The following is a 15,553-nucleotide window of genomic DNA, read 5'->3' as shown; positions in this document are numbered from 1 at the left end:
CTCGCTACTGTTATAGCCTCGCTACTGTATATAGCCTCGCTACTGTCTATAGCCTCGCTACTGTCTATAGCCTCGCTACTGTATATAGCCTCGCTACTGTATATAGCCTCGCTACTGTATATAGCCTCGCTACTGTATATAGCCTCGCTACTGTCTATAGCCTCGCTACTGTATATAGCCTCGCTACTGTATATAGCCTCGCTACTGTCTATAGCCTCGCTACTGTATATAGCCTCGCTACTGTCTATAGCCTCGCTACTGTATATAGCCTCGCTACTGTATATAGCCTCGCTACTGTATATAGCCTCGCTACTGTCTATAGCCTCGCTACTGTCTATAGCCTCGCTACTGTCTATAGCCTCGCTACTGTATATAGCCTCGCTACTGTATATAGCCTCGCTACTGTTATAGCCTCGCTACTGTCTATAGCCTCGCTACTGTCTATAGCCTCGCTACTGTATATAGCCTCGCTACTGTATATAGCCTCGCTACTATTTTTCACTGTCTTTTTAACTGTTGTTCTTTTTCTTTACTTACCTATTGTTCACTTAAAATATTTTTTTGCACTATTGGTTAGAGCCTGTAATTAAGCATTTCACTGTAAGGTCTACTACACCTGTTGTATTCGGCGCATGTAACCAATAAACTTTGATTTGATCTGATACCTGCAATTGATTGAGTAGCACCTTCACATGTTGATTCTATTTCCTGTTTACTTCCATGTAATAGTATTTCTGTTTCCTGTTTCCTCCAGCACTACTTCCTGGTGGTGTTTGGCCATGACGGTCAGAAGCCTCTGGAGCTGCGGACAGAGGAGGAGTCAGACTGCAATAAGTGGGTGGAGTATATCCAACAGGCCAGGTAAGAGGGTGGAGTCTATCCAACAACAAAACCTCAACACCTCTTTACAAGAGGTAGCAGCTAGGGGCTGGGGGAAGGATAGGAGTTAGGGCTTGATTTGAGTCTGGCTTGCTTGTTGTACTCATGACATACATGTAAATGCAACAGCTGACTCTCCCCTAAGTAGCCAGTGTGGCTTGATCTGCTCTAAGGCACACAGTGACTGTATAGTGATCCACACGCTAAACACACACACACAATCCCCTCTCCACATGTCTGCTCCATTTGCAAGAAATTGTGTGTGTGTGTGTGTGTGTGTGTGTGTGTGTGTGTGTGTGCGTGCGTGCTCTGCTCAGAGCGGTTCACATTTAGTTCACACTTTGGTGCTGTACTGCCATAGTGATTACAACACACCCCTGACCTCAACACTCCACCTCACTCTCTCTGTCTCTTCTCTTTCTCTTGATCCCACTAATCATCATTCCTTCCTTCCTTCCTTCCTTCCTTCCTTCCTTCCTTCCTTCCTTCCTTCCTTCCTTCCTTCCTTCCTTCCTTCCTTCCTTCCTTCCTTCCTTCCTTCCTTCCTTCCTTCCTTCCTTCCTTCCTCCCTCCCTCCCTCCCTCCCTCCCTCCCTCCCTCCCTCCCAGAGACTACTACTGAACTAGATGTGTATGTTCTGCTGTTACTAATGTACATTGATGGATTATGAATATATGAATGCTATAATGTTAACTTAGAAAATAATTTTTCTTGGTAATAAGTATCGATGTTCGCTGTGCAATGTTCACCATGTCAACTTAGTTTTAACATTCAACACTTACCATTCCACCTGTAGTTACTCTGACATCATCATTGAGCGCGAAGTCCTGATGCAGAAGTACATCCACCTGGTCCAGATCATGGAGACAGAGAAGGTGGCGGCCAACCAGATACGCACCCAGTTAGAGGACCAGGACACAGAGATAGAGAGGCTGAAAGCAGAGGTACACACACACACTCATACACATACATACATACAGTGGGGAGAACAAGTATTTGATACACTGCCGATTTTGCAGGTTTTCCTACTTACAAAGCATGTAGAGGTCTGTAATTTTTATCATAGGTACACTTCAACTGTGAGAGACGGAATCTAAAACAAAAATCCAGAAAATCACATTGTATGATTTTTAAGTAATTAATTTGCAGATAAAAATTACAGACCTCTACATGCTTTGTAAGTAGGAAAACCTGCAAAATTGGCAGTGTATAAAATACTTGTTCTCCCCACTGTATATATTGTTTTTTATACCTTTATTTAACTAGGCAAGTCAGTTAAGAACACATTCTTATTTTCAATGACGGCCTAGGGACGGTGGGTTAACTGTCTTGTTCAGGGGCAGAACGACAGATTTTCACCTTGTCAGCTCGGGGGATTCAATCTTGCAACCTTACGGTTAACTAGTCCAACACTATAACCACCTGCCTCTGGTTGCACTCCACAAGGAGACTCTTACGCGAATGCAGTAGAATCCAAGGTAAGTTGCTAGCTAGCATTAAACTTATCTTATAAAATACAATCAAACAATCATAATCACTAGTTATAACTACATATGGTTGATGATATTACTAGTTTATCTAGCGTGTCCTGCGTTGCATATAATCGATGCAACGCTGGGGGATGATTTAACAAAAGCGCATTTGCAAAAAAAGCACAATCGTTGCACGACTGTACCTAACCATAAACACCAACGCCTTTCTTAAAATCAATACACAGAAGTATATATTTTTAAACCTGCATATTTAGCTAAAAGAAATCCAGGTTAGCAGGCAATATTAACCAGGTGAATTTGTGTCACTTTTCTTGCGTTCATTGCACGCAGAGTCAGGGTATATGCAACAGTTTGGGCAGCCTGGCTCATTGCGAAATAATTTGCCAGAATTTTACGTAATTATGACATAACATTGAAGGTTGTGCAATGTAACAAGAATATTTAGACTTAGGGATGCCACCCATTAGATAAAATACCGAACGGTTCCGTATTTCACTGAAACAATAAACGTTTTGTTTTCGAAATGATAGTTTCTGGATTCTACCATGTTAATGACCAAAGGCTCGTATTTCTGTGTGTTATAACTAAGTCTATGATTTGATAGAGCAGTCTGACTGAGCGATGGTAGGCAGCAGCAGGCTCGTAAGCATTCATTCAAACAGCACTTTTGTGCGTTTTTCCAGCAGCTCTTCGCAAGCACAGCGCTGTTTATGACTTCAAGCCTATCAGCCTAATGTCTGGTGTAACCGATGTGAAACGGATAGCTAGTTAGCGGGGTGCGCACTAATAGCGATTCAAACGTCACTCGCTCTGAGACTTGGAGTAGTTATTCCCCTTGCGCTACAAGGGCCGCGGCCTTTGTGGAGCGATGGGTAACGCTGCTTCGAGTGTGGCTGTTGTCGATGTGTTCCTGGTTCGAGCCCAGGTAGGGGCGAGGAGAGGGACGGAAGCTATACTGTTACACTGGCAATAATATAGTGCCTATAAGAACATCCAATAGTCAAAGGTATATAAAATACAAATGGTATAGATAAAATAGTTATAAATACTATATTAACTACAACCTAAAACCTCTTACCTTGGAATATTGAAGTCTCATGTTAAAAGGAACCACCAACTTTCATATGTTCTCATGTTCTGAGCAAGGAACTCAAACGTTAGCTTTTTTACATGGCACATATTGCACCTTTACTTCTCCAACACTTTGTTTTTGCATTATTTAAACTAAATTGAACATGTTTCATTATTTATTTGAGGCTAAATTGATTTTTATTGATGTATTATATTAAGTTAAAATAAGTGTTCATTCAGTATTGTTGTAATTGTCATTATTACAAATAAATAAATAAAAATCGTCCGATTAATCGGTAGCGGCTTTTTTTGGTCCTCCAATAATCGGTATCGGCATTGAAAAATCATAATCGGTCTAATAGACACACACACACACACACACACACATACGCACACTCACATACACACACACATACCCACACAAACATACACACACACTCACATGGATCTGACTGTTGACTGTGTTCTTCGAGATCGTACTGTTGAATAAGGACAAGGAAAGGATGCTGCCTTGCCAGACTAATGAAGAGGAGGAGGATCCAGACATTAAAAAGATCAAAAAGGTATCAGCAATTGTCTCTACGGTATTTGATTACTTTTCCCTCAAGGTTTTGATAGGTATTCTGACCTATATTTATGTGTGTATTCTGACCGGTGTGTCCTGTCTCCCCTCCAGGTCCAGAGTTTCATGCGAGGCTGGCTGTGTCGGAGGAAGTGGAAGATCATTGTTCAGGACTACATCTGTTCTCCACAAGCTGAGAACATGAGGAAGAGGAACCACATCGTATTTAACATGGTGGAGGCAGAGACAGAGTACGTATGCCAGCTCTCTGTCCTGGTCAACTTCTTCCTCAGACCACTACGTATGGCCGCCAGCTCCAAGAAACCTCCCATCAGCCACGATGACGTCAGCAGCATCTTCCTCAACAGGTAACACACATGCATATGAAAGCACGCACACACATGCAGACTACGATGTCAGAAGCATCTTCTTCACCTGGTAGGCCTGAGATCTCAACTACATCTCTTCTTCTTCTCTCTGTCCTCAGTGAGACTATCATGTTCCTCCATGAGATCTTCCACCAGGGGCTGAAGGCTCGGATAGCCAACTGGCCCACTCTGGTGCTGGGTGAGTAGAGTGCTTAAACAGTGGGTTATTTAATGTTGAACTCTTTGATTATCAATATGGAATCGTCTTGCGACCTGTTCTATCAATGTATTGTATTTCTAGGATCTGTGCATGAATCTAGCTATGAACAAAAATATGAATGCAGCAAGTAAAGGAAATCCTCATGATGTCATCTATTTTGTGAAGTGCACCAGTCCCTCCTGCAGCAAAGCACCCTCACAACATGATGCTGCCAACCCCGTGCTTCACGGTTGGGATGGTGTTCTTCAACTTGCAAGCATCCCCCTTTTTCCTCCAAACATAACGATGGTCATTATGGCTATTATTATGGTCATTATGGTTCTATTTTTGTTTCATCAGACCAGAGGACATTTCTCCAAAAAGTATGATCTTTGTCCCCATGTGCAGTTTCAAACCGTAATCTGTTTTTTTATGGTGGTTTTGGAGTAATGGCTTCTTCCTTGCTGAGCAGCCTTTCAGGTTATGTCGATATAGGACTCGTTTTACTGTGGATATAGATACTTTTGTACCTGTTTCCTCCAGCATCTTCACAAGGTCCTTTGCTGTTGTTCTGGGATTGATTGGTACTTTTCATACCAAAGTATGTTCATCTCTAGGAGACAGAATGCGTCTCCTTCCTGAGCGGTATGACGGCTGTGTGGTCCTATGGTGTTTATACTTCCATACTATTCTTTGTACAGATGAACGTGGTACCTTCAGGCATTTGGAAATTGCTCCCAATGATGAACCAGACTTGTGGAGGTCTACAATTTTTTTTCTGAGGTCTTGGCTGTTTTCTTTGGATTTTCCCATGATGTCAAGCAAAGAGGCACTGAGTTTGAAGGTTGGCCTTGAAATACATCCCCAGGTACACCTCCAATTGACTCAAATTATGTCAATTAGCCTATCACATGCTTCTAAAGCCATGACATAATTTCCTGGAATTTTCAGAGCTGTTTAAAGGCACAGTCAATTTAGTGTATGTTAACTTCTGACCCATTGGAATTGTGATACAGTGAATTATAAGTTAAATAATCTGTCTGTTAACAATTGTTGGAAAAATGACTTAGTGAGTAGATGTCCTAACCGACTTGCCAAAACTATAGTTTGTTAACAAGATATTTGTGGAGTGGTTGAAAAATGAGTTTTAATGACTCCAACCTGAGTGTATGTAAACTTCCGACCTCAACTGTATATAGCATTCTATTGGTGGCAATTATTTTGTATGGTAATTTACATTGAAAAACTCAAGTGTTGAATCAAATTTTGTTTTTTGTACCAGTTCATAAACCATGTGCCATGGAATCGGTACATCAAAAATCTCTTCTAATTTATTTTGCAACCTGTATGGTGCAGCTGTCAACATTTTTGTCCTCAAATGAAGCTGGTATATTAATCTATTTATCTCAATTCCTTTCAGCCAATTTGTATCTTTAATATATGGCAGACAAAACAGTCTCTACCTTCTCCCTTTTCCACTTGCCTCCTCCATGTGGTAATGCTGCAATCAGTTGGTTGTAAGTTTGGATTGAACAGACATTCTCATATTTTTGATAGCTGCATATGTGACATAACTCCACAGTTTCTATTCATAATATCATTCATAAATGGAGAACTTTCACAAAATGCTTGAAGACATGGCTAAAGGTCAATCAGATTTGTGAACATGGTCCCTAGCTGTGTGTTGCCACTCTCCATGTTGTCTGTTGTCTGTAGCTTGTGAGGTGTGGAAATACTTTGTTGCTTTTATGAATTTTGTCTTGCTGCTTTTTGTCTTATGTTGCTCTGTCTGTATGCTACATCTTGCTTGTCCTATGTTGCTCTCTGTATGCTATGTCTTGCTTGTCCTATGTTGCTCTGTCTGTATGCTATGTCTTGCTTGTCCTATGTTGCTATGTCTTGCTTGTTCTATGTTGCTATTGTCTATATTGTAATTGTTTTTAATAACCTGCCCAGGGACTGCGGTTGAAAATTAGCCGGCTGGCTAAAACCGGCACTTTTACTGAAATGTTGATTAATGTGCACTGTCCCTGTAAAAATAAAAATAAACTCAAACTCAAATATAATAACATTTTAAACCATTTTTTCCGTAAAGAATGTTTTTTTATTCATCAGTAAATTTGAGTTTAACCATAACATTTGTTGTAATATTTGTTCTATCTTTTCTGGAGGATAAAACTGAAATTGTAACCAGCTTTGTATGGCTTGTTGAAGAAAGGGCGATACTTTAAACAAAATGTAATTTTCAATTAGTCAGAAATGAGAAGTTGTAATCTGTATAAAGGCAAAAAGGCACATTTTGAAGAAAGCATGGGCCTTTCTTTATAATCTACTGGAGAACAATTTGGGCTTTAAGTTTAACCAATGAATGAGTTCATCTTTTAGTGAGAGGTTTAAAGCTTTAATATTTAATCATTTTAGCCCGCCAAAATTCATATTTATTATATAAATAGGCACATTTAATTTTGTCTGACTTAGCATTCCAAATAAAAGGAAATATTTTTTTATTTATTTAAAAAACGAGTCGTCTGGAATAGGCTGAGCCATTAGTAAGTAAACTGTGATAGGACCATAGAGTTAATCAATGTGGGTTTTCCATAAATAGACAAGTATTGACCTCTCCATGGTTGCAGAATCTTATCTATTTTTGCAAACTTCCTATTGAAATTGATTGTGGTAAGTTCATTTATATTTTTTTGAGATATGAATACCAAGTATGTCTACTTCACCATCCTCCCATTTTATTGGTAAACTACAAGGTAGCCTCCATATATCCACTAGTTCTAATGTAGCCATGATATTTGTGATGTCCTTAAGTGCTTGAGGGTGAATGTTTGTAGTGGGAATCCTTTATGATCCATTGAGGTACTTAAAACCATATTATAATCTCCCACCATAATAATAGATTAATTTGTTGCTTGTGAGCTCAATAGATTATAATATATATATTTTTGAAGAAGCGTGGATCATCATTATTTGGCCCATATAGATTAATTTGCCAGATCTGTTTTTGGTCCAATAGCATATTTAAAATAGTGAATCTCCTCACCAGGGTCTTGACCTGGCTGCAGTTCGGTGTCGTAACCGACTTCAGTGGGAAAATGCTAACCTTAGATGGCCACTGGCATGCTGGAGAAGTGTTCTCTTCACAGATTAATCTCGGTTTTAACTGTACCGGACAGATGGCAGACAGCGTGTATGACGTCGTGTGGGCAAGCGGTTTGCTTATGTCAACATTGTGAACCATAGTGGCGGTGGGGTTATGGTATGGGCAGGCAAGCATAAGCTACATACACAATTGCATTTTACTGATGGCAATTTGAATGCACAGAGATACCATGACGAGATCCTGAAGCCCATTGTCGTGCCATTCATCCACCGCCATCACCTCATGTTTCAGCATCATAATGCACGGCCCCATGTTGCAGGGATCTGTACACAATTCCTGGAAGCTGGCCTGCATACTCACCAGACATGTCACCGATTGAGCATGTTTGGGATACTCTGGATTGACGTGTGCATCAGCATGTTCCAGTTCCAACCAATATGCAGCAACTTTGCACAGCCATTGATGAGTGGGACAACATTCCACAGGCCACAATCAACAGCCTGATCAACTCTATGCGAAGGAGATGTGTCATGCTGCATGAGGAAAATACTGACTGTTTTTATGATCCACGCCCCTACCTTTAAAAAAAGTTATTTATGACAAACAGATGCAGATCTGTATTCCCAGTCATGATAAATCTATAGATTAGGGCCTAATACATTTCCTTATATGAACTGTAACTCAGTTGCATTTATATGTTTTAATATTTTTGTTCAGTGTAATTTATTACGTGTGTATAATGTGTAGTAATGTCTCTCTTGCTCTCTCTCTAGCGGACCTGTTTGACATTCTGCTGCCCATGCTGAATATCTACCAGGAGTTTGTGAGGAACCACCAGTACAGCCTGCAGGTCCTGGCCAACTGTAAACAGAACAGAGACTTTGACAAGCTGCTGAAGCAGTATGAGACTAATACTGCCTGTGAGGAACGCATGCTGGAGACCTTCCTCACATACCCCATGTTCCAGGTAAAACATGTGTGCGCGCACACACACACACACACACAGACATCCAGACCTCATTAACCTCCGACCTTTAACCCCTCAACTTCCACATCTACCATATGACCCAGACCTCCTCTCTCCTCACATGTAGAGCTATATGTCGCCTGACTGACAGACAGTCAGACAGCTTTCCGATGTGTTTTAGATTCCTCGTTACATCATCACTCTCCATGAGTTGCTGGCACACACACCTCATGAGCACGTGGAGCGCAAGAGCCTGGAGTTCGCCAAGTCCAAACTAGAGGAGCTGTCAAAGTGAGTGTGGATAATGTATCTGTTAATGTACAGTTGAAGTAGGAAGTTTACATACACTTAGGTTGGAGTCATTCAAACTAGTTTTTCAACCACTCCACAAATTTCTTGTTAACAAACTATAGTTTTGGCAAGTCGGTTAGGACATCTACTTTGTGCATGACACAAGTCATTTTACCAACAATTGTTTACAGACAGAATATTTAACTTATAATTCACTGTATCACAATTCCAGTACGTCAGAAGTTTACATACGCTAAGTTGACTGTGCCTTTAAACAGCTTGGAAAATTCCAGAAAATGATGTCATGGCTTTAGAAGCATCTGATAATTTACATAATTTGAGTCAATTGGAGGTGTACCTGTGGATGTATTTCAAGACCGACCTTCAAACTCAGTGCCTCTTTGCTTGACATCATGGGAAAGTCCAGAGAAATCAGCCAAGACCTCAGAAAAAGAATTGGAGACCTCCCAAGTCTGGTTCATCCTTGGGAGCAAATTCCAAACACTTTAAGTTTTTGCATCTGAGCTCTTTAAGTGTGCAGCTCTCCTTTTTTTAAAAATGCCTGAAGGTACCACGTTCATCTGTACAAACAATAGTACGCAAGTATAAACACCATGGGACCATGCAGTCGTCATACCGCTCAGGAAGGAGACGCGTTCTGTCTCCTAGAGATGAGCGTACTTTGGTGCGAAAAGTACAAATCAATCCCAGAACAACAGCAAAGGACCTTGTGAAGATGCTGGAGGAAACAGGTACAAAAGTATCTATATCCACAGTAAAACAAGTCCTATATCGACATAACTTGAAAGGCCGCTCAGCAAGGAAGAAGCCACTGCTCCAAAACTGCCATAGAAAAGACAGCCTACGGTGTGCAAATGTCGTCTGGTCTGATGAAACAAAAATAGAACTGTTTGGCCATAATGACCATCTTATGTTTGGAGGAAATAGGGGTAGGCTTGTAAGCCGAAGAACACCATCCCAACCGTGAATGGGGGTGCTTTGCTGCAGGAGGGACTGGTGCACTTCACAAAACAGATGACATCATGAGGGAGGAAAATGATGTGGATATAATTGAAGTAACATCTCAATACATCAGTATTAAAACTCGCTAGTAAATGGGTCCTCCAAATGAACAATGACCCCAAGCATACTTCCAAAGTTGTGGCAAAATAGCTTAAGGACAACAAAGTCAAGGTATTGGAGTGGCCATCACAAAGCCCTGACCTCAATCCTATAGAAAATTTGTGGGCAGAACTGAAAAAGTGTGTGCGAGCAAGGAGGCCTACAAACCTGACTCAGTTACACCAGCTCTGTCAGGAGAAATGGGACAAAATTCACCCAACTTATTGTGGGAAGCTTGTGGAAGGCTACCCGAAACGTTTGACCCAACTGAAACAATTTAAAGGCAATGCTACCAAATACTAATTGAGTGTATGTAAACTTCTGACCCACTGGGAATGTGATGAAAGAAATGAAAGCTGAAATAAATCATTCTCTCTACTGTTATTTTGACATGTCACGTTCTTAAAATAAAGTGGTGATCCTAACTGACCTAAGACAGGGACTTTTACTGGGATTAAATATCAGGCATTGTGAAAAACTGAGTTTAAATGTATTTGGCTAAGGTGTATGTAAACTTATGACTTCAACTGTAGCTGTAGATAACAGTGTGTATGTTGTATATGTAGCTAACAGTGGTTGTGGTGATAATGTAGTTAACATGGTTTGTGTTGACAATGTAGCTAACGGTGTATGTGTAGATTATGTAGCTAACTGTGGTTGTGTGGGTTATGTAGCTAACAGTGGCTGTGTGGATAATGTAGCTGTAGCTAATGGTAGTCATGTTGATAATGTAGCTAACAGTGGTTGTGTCGATAGTGTAGCTAAGGGTGGTTGTGTAGTTAATGTAGCTGTAGCTAACAGTGGTTGTATAGATCATGTAGTTAACAGTAGCTGTGTGGATACTATAGCTTTAGCTAACAGTAGTTGTGTTGATAATGTAGCTAACAGTAGTTTTGTTGATAATGTAGTTGTAGTTAACAGTGGTTGTGTAGATAATGCAGCTGTAGTTAACAGTGGTTGTGTAGGTAATGTAGCTATCTGGGGTTGTGTTGATAATCTAGCTATCAGTGATTGTGTAGATAATGTTGCTAACAGTGGTTGTGTGGATAATGTAGCTAACAGTGGTTGTGTAAAAAATGTAGCTGTAGCTAACAGTGGTTGCATAGATAAGGTAGCTGTAGCTAACAGTGGTTGTGTAGATAATTTAGCTGTAGTTAATAACAGTGGCTGTGTAGATAATGTTGATAATTTAGCTAAGGGTTGTTGTGTAGTTAATGGAGCTAATAGTTCTTGCGTAAAAAATGTAGGTGTAGCTAACAGTGGTTGTGTATATAATTTAGCTAACAGTGGTTGTGTAGATAAAGTAGCTAACAGTGGCTGTGTGGATGTAGCTAAAAGTGGTTGTGTTGATAATTTTGCCAAGCGTGGTTGTGTAGAAAATGTAGCTGTCGCTAACCGTGGTTGCTTAGATAATATAGCTTAAGCTAACAGTGGTTGTGTAGATAATGTATTTTCAGCAAACAGTGGTTGTGTAGATAATGTAGCTAACGTCGGCTGTGTCGATAATGTAGCTAACAGTGGTTGTGTTCATAATGTAGGTAACAGTGGTTTTGTTGTCAGGATGATGCATGATGAGGTGAGCGATACAGAGAACATTCGTAAGAATCTGGCCATTGAGAGAATGATCGTAGAAGGTTGTGACATATTACTGGATACCAGCCAGACCTTTGTCAGACAGGGTGAGTACATACGCGTATTATCACCCACACACACACCAGGCAGAATACACAGCATTATAAGATGGTTTCCGGTAACTGTCATCAGTAGTACAGTATGTGTAACCTATGTTTTTTGTTTCCCCGCCTCCCACCAAATATACACACACACCATCCCCCCTCTCCATATACTCATCAGGCTCACTGATCCAGCTCCCATCCAGCAATGAACGGGGCATGCTCAGTAAGGTCCGTCTGGGCTCTCTGTCACTCAAGAAGGAAGGAGAGCGACAGTGTTTCCTGTTTACAAAACACTTCCTTGTCTGCACACGCACTTCCGGGGGCAAGCTGCACCTGATCAAGGTGAGAATCAAACACAGACACACATGCATGTACTTTCGCATGGTCAAACACCTGCACACAAGGTAGTAGGAAACATTTGTATGTCAAGCAGATTTTAACTCAACTGGCCTTCCCTCTATACATGATGTATGACCTCTAACCTCTGCCCTTTGATCCTAACAGCAGGGTGGGGTGTTGACCCTGATAGAATGTACACTTGTAGAGGAGCTGGATGCCAATGATGAGGACTGTAAGTGTCTTTCTTTCTTAATCAATCAAACAAATCAATCACCCAATCAACAAGAAGTCTATTAAGCTTGCCTCTCTGTTTCTTTCTCTGTTTCTTTCTCTCTCTCTCTCTCTCTCTCTCTCTCTCTCTTTCTCTCTCTCTCTCTCTCTCTTTCTCTCTCTCTCTCTCTTTCTCTCTCTCTCTCTCGCTCTCTCTCTCTCTCTCTCTCTCTCTCTTGTTCTCTCACTCTCTCTCTTGCTCTCCCCCTCTCTCCCCTATGTAGACAATGCAGGAAGTCAGGGCTTCAACCACCTGGAGTTTAAGATCATGGTGGAACCCCCTGATGGCCCCGCCTTCTCTGTCATCCTATTGGCTCCCTCCCGCCAGGAGAAAGCTGGCTGGACCAGTGACATCAGTCAGGTAAACACACCTGGGGATGAGGTGCCCAGTCACAAATCAACTCATACTCCAACTGCTTCTGCAAGCCTCTAACCACTAATTTTGAAAGAGGTTCAGAACCAGGGACAGGGACATGTGTCTCACCAGTCTTTTCTTCCTCTGTCTTTCATTCTGTAACTATTTCATTCTCTCTGTTGATAGTGTATAGATAATATCCGCTGTAATGGCCTGATGACCAGTGTGTTTGAGGAAAACTCTAAAGTCACTGTGCCGCACATGATCAAGTAAGAGCTCAAATAAAGTTTAAATCATCATTTTTTCCCTTTTCTACACCAGTGAGGGTTTATAATCCCCAGGTTATCCAATTCCCTTCGTCCTCTCTGGGAGATCATGTTGATCTTATTCATACGTGTCCCACCAGATCGGACGCACGTCTGCACAAAGATGATGTGGACATCTGCTTCAGCAAGACGCTCAACTCCTGCAAAGTCCCCCAGATCCGCTACGCCAGCGTGGAGCGGCTGCTGGAAAGACTGACTGACCTGCGCTTCTTGTCCATCGACTTCCTCAACACCTTCCTCCACACATACAGGATCTTTACTACTGCTGCTGTGGTCATGGACAAACTGGCCGACATATACAAGAAACCCTTTACCTCTATACCGGTCAGGTAGAAAGATATACCGTATGAACCCACACTCACATACACAATATGTATCTTCTCATTCATCCATCACTCCTTTATCCATTTTCTCTCTTCCCCCCTCAATCCTCAGATATTAGACATGCATGCTGACCATCACCATCTCTGTCTCTTTCACTCTCATTTCTCTCCCTCCACCACTGGCCTCCTCCACTCCCCTCCCCTCCTCCTCTCCTGTCCTCCACTACTCCCCTACTCCCCCCTCCACCCCCATCCTCCACTCCTCCCCTACTCCTCCCCATCTTCAAATCTGCTCCTCTCCTCCACTTCACTCCTCCACCTACTCTCCCATCCTTTCCTGTGCTATCCTCCTCCTCCCCTCTCCTCACAGGGTTCAGTATCACTCCTCTGATCGTCTGTGTAGATCACGTCTCTCTGTCCTGACTACGGTTTGAAGATCACACAGCTTGCTCTGGACCAACAAGAGTAACACTCTTTTTTTCTTTCATTCCTTTATTTCAGTCCTACAGTAGTTCATACAGTACATGCTTCATACAGTTGATTCTTAATTTCACTCATACAGTAATTGATACAGTAGATCGTTAATTTCACTCATACAGTAGTTCATGCAGTACATCCTTCATTTCACTCATACAGTGGTTCATACAGTACATCCTTCATTTCACTCATACAGTAGTTCATACAGTAGATCCTTCAATTCACTCATACAGTAGTTCATACAGTAGCTCCTTTATTTCACTCATACAGTAATTTATACAGTCGATGCTTCATTTCACTCATACAGTAGATCCTTTATTTCACTCACAGTAGTTCATACAGTAGATCCTTTATTTCACTCATACAGTAGTTCATACAGTCGATCCTTCAATTCACTCATACAGTAGTTCATACAGTAGATCCATCATTTCACTCATACAATAGTTCATACAGTAGCTCCTTTATTTCACTCATACAGTAGCTCCTTTATTTCACTCATACAGTAGATGCTTCATTTCACTCATATAGTAGATTCTTCATTTCACTCATATAGTAGATTCTTAATTTCACTCATAGCAGATTCTTCATTTCACTCATACATTAGATGCTTCATTTCACTCATATAGTAGATTCTTCATTTCACTCATACAGTAGATTCTTCATTTCACTCATACAGTAGTTCATACATTAGGTCCTTCATTTCATTCATACAGTAGTTCATACAGTATATCATTTATTTCACTCATACAGTAAATCATACAGTAGATCCTTCATTTCACTCATTCAGTAGTTCATACAGTTGATTCTTAATTTCACTCATACAGTAGTTCATACAGTAGATCCTTCATTTCATTAATACAGTTGTTCATACAGTAGATCCTTAATTTCACTCATACAGTAATTGATACAGTAGATCCTTCATTTCACTCATACAGTAGTTCATACAGTACATCCTTCATTTCACTCATACAGTAGATTCTTCATTTCACTCATACAGTAGATTCTTCATTTCACTCCTACAATAGTTTGTGCAGTACATCCTTCATTTCACTCATATTGTAGTTCATACAGTAGATTCTTCATTTCACTCCTACAGTATTTCATACAGTACATCATTCATTTCACTCCTACAGTAGTTCATACAGTAGATCCTTCATTTCACTCATACAGTAGTTCATACAGTAGATCCTTCATTTCACTCCTACAGTAGTTCATACAGTACATCCTTCATTTCACTCCTACAGTAGTTCATACAGTAGATCCTTCATTTCACTCCTACAGTAGTTCATACAGTAGATCCTTCATTTCACTCCTACAGTAGTTCATACAGTAGATCCTTTATTTCACTCACAGTAGTTCATACAGTAGATCCTTAATTTCACTCATACAGTAGTTTATACAGTAGATGCTTCATTTCACTCATACAGTAGATTCTTAATTTCACTCATACAGTAGTTCATATAGTACATCCTTAATTTCACTCCTACAGTAGTTCATACAGTAGATCCTTAATTTCACTCCTACAGTAGTTCATACAGTAGATCCTTAATTTCACTCATACAGTAATTTATACAGTAGATGCTTAATTTCACTCATACAGTAGATCCTTTATTTCACTCAAAGTAGTTCATACAGTAGATCCTTTATTTCACTCAAAGTAGTTCATACAGTAGATTCTTTATTTCACTCATACAGTAGTTCATACAGTAGATGCTTCATTTCACTC

General features: G+C 40.6%; 1 protein-coding gene across 2 annotated transcripts in view; it reads left to right on the top strand.

Annotated features, from left to right (window-relative positions):
* LOC109891718 (ras-specific guanine nucleotide-releasing factor 2) overlaps window positions 1-15,553 on the top strand; it is a 98,850-nt gene that overhangs the window by 18,554 nt on the left and 64,743 nt on the right. For both annotated transcript variants that reach the window (XM_031826343.1, XM_031826341.1), the window contains exons 2-14: window positions 755-861; window positions 1,676-1,823; window positions 3,917-4,006; window positions 4,120-4,373; window positions 4,493-4,572; window positions 8,455-8,648; window positions 8,830-8,939; window positions 11,622-11,740; window positions 11,916-12,079; window positions 12,242-12,308; window positions 12,571-12,707; window positions 12,888-12,970; window positions 13,108-13,356. In XM_031826343.1, coding sequence (XP_031682203.1) covers window positions 1,710-1,823; window positions 3,917-4,006; window positions 4,120-4,373; window positions 4,493-4,572; window positions 8,455-8,648; window positions 8,830-8,939; window positions 11,622-11,740; window positions 11,916-12,079; window positions 12,242-12,308; window positions 12,571-12,707; window positions 12,888-12,970; window positions 13,108-13,356 — 1,661 coding nt within the window. In that variant the 5' untranslated portion in view covers window positions 755-861; window positions 1,676-1,709. The remainder of the gene's footprint in view (window positions 1-754; window positions 862-1,675; window positions 1,824-3,916; window positions 4,007-4,119; window positions 4,374-4,492; window positions 4,573-8,454; window positions 8,649-8,829; window positions 8,940-11,621; window positions 11,741-11,915; window positions 12,080-12,241; window positions 12,309-12,570; window positions 12,708-12,887; window positions 12,971-13,107; window positions 13,357-15,553) is intronic.

The sequence above is a fragment of the Oncorhynchus kisutch genome, linkage group LG6, assembly GCF_002021735.2.
Source record: "Oncorhynchus kisutch isolate 150728-3 linkage group LG6, Okis_V2, whole genome shotgun sequence".
NCBI lineage: Eukaryota > Metazoa > Chordata > Actinopteri > Salmoniformes > Salmonidae > Oncorhynchus > Oncorhynchus kisutch.
Note: the sequence above shows the minus strand (reverse complement) of the source record. Positions and strands in the feature narration are given on the sequence as shown.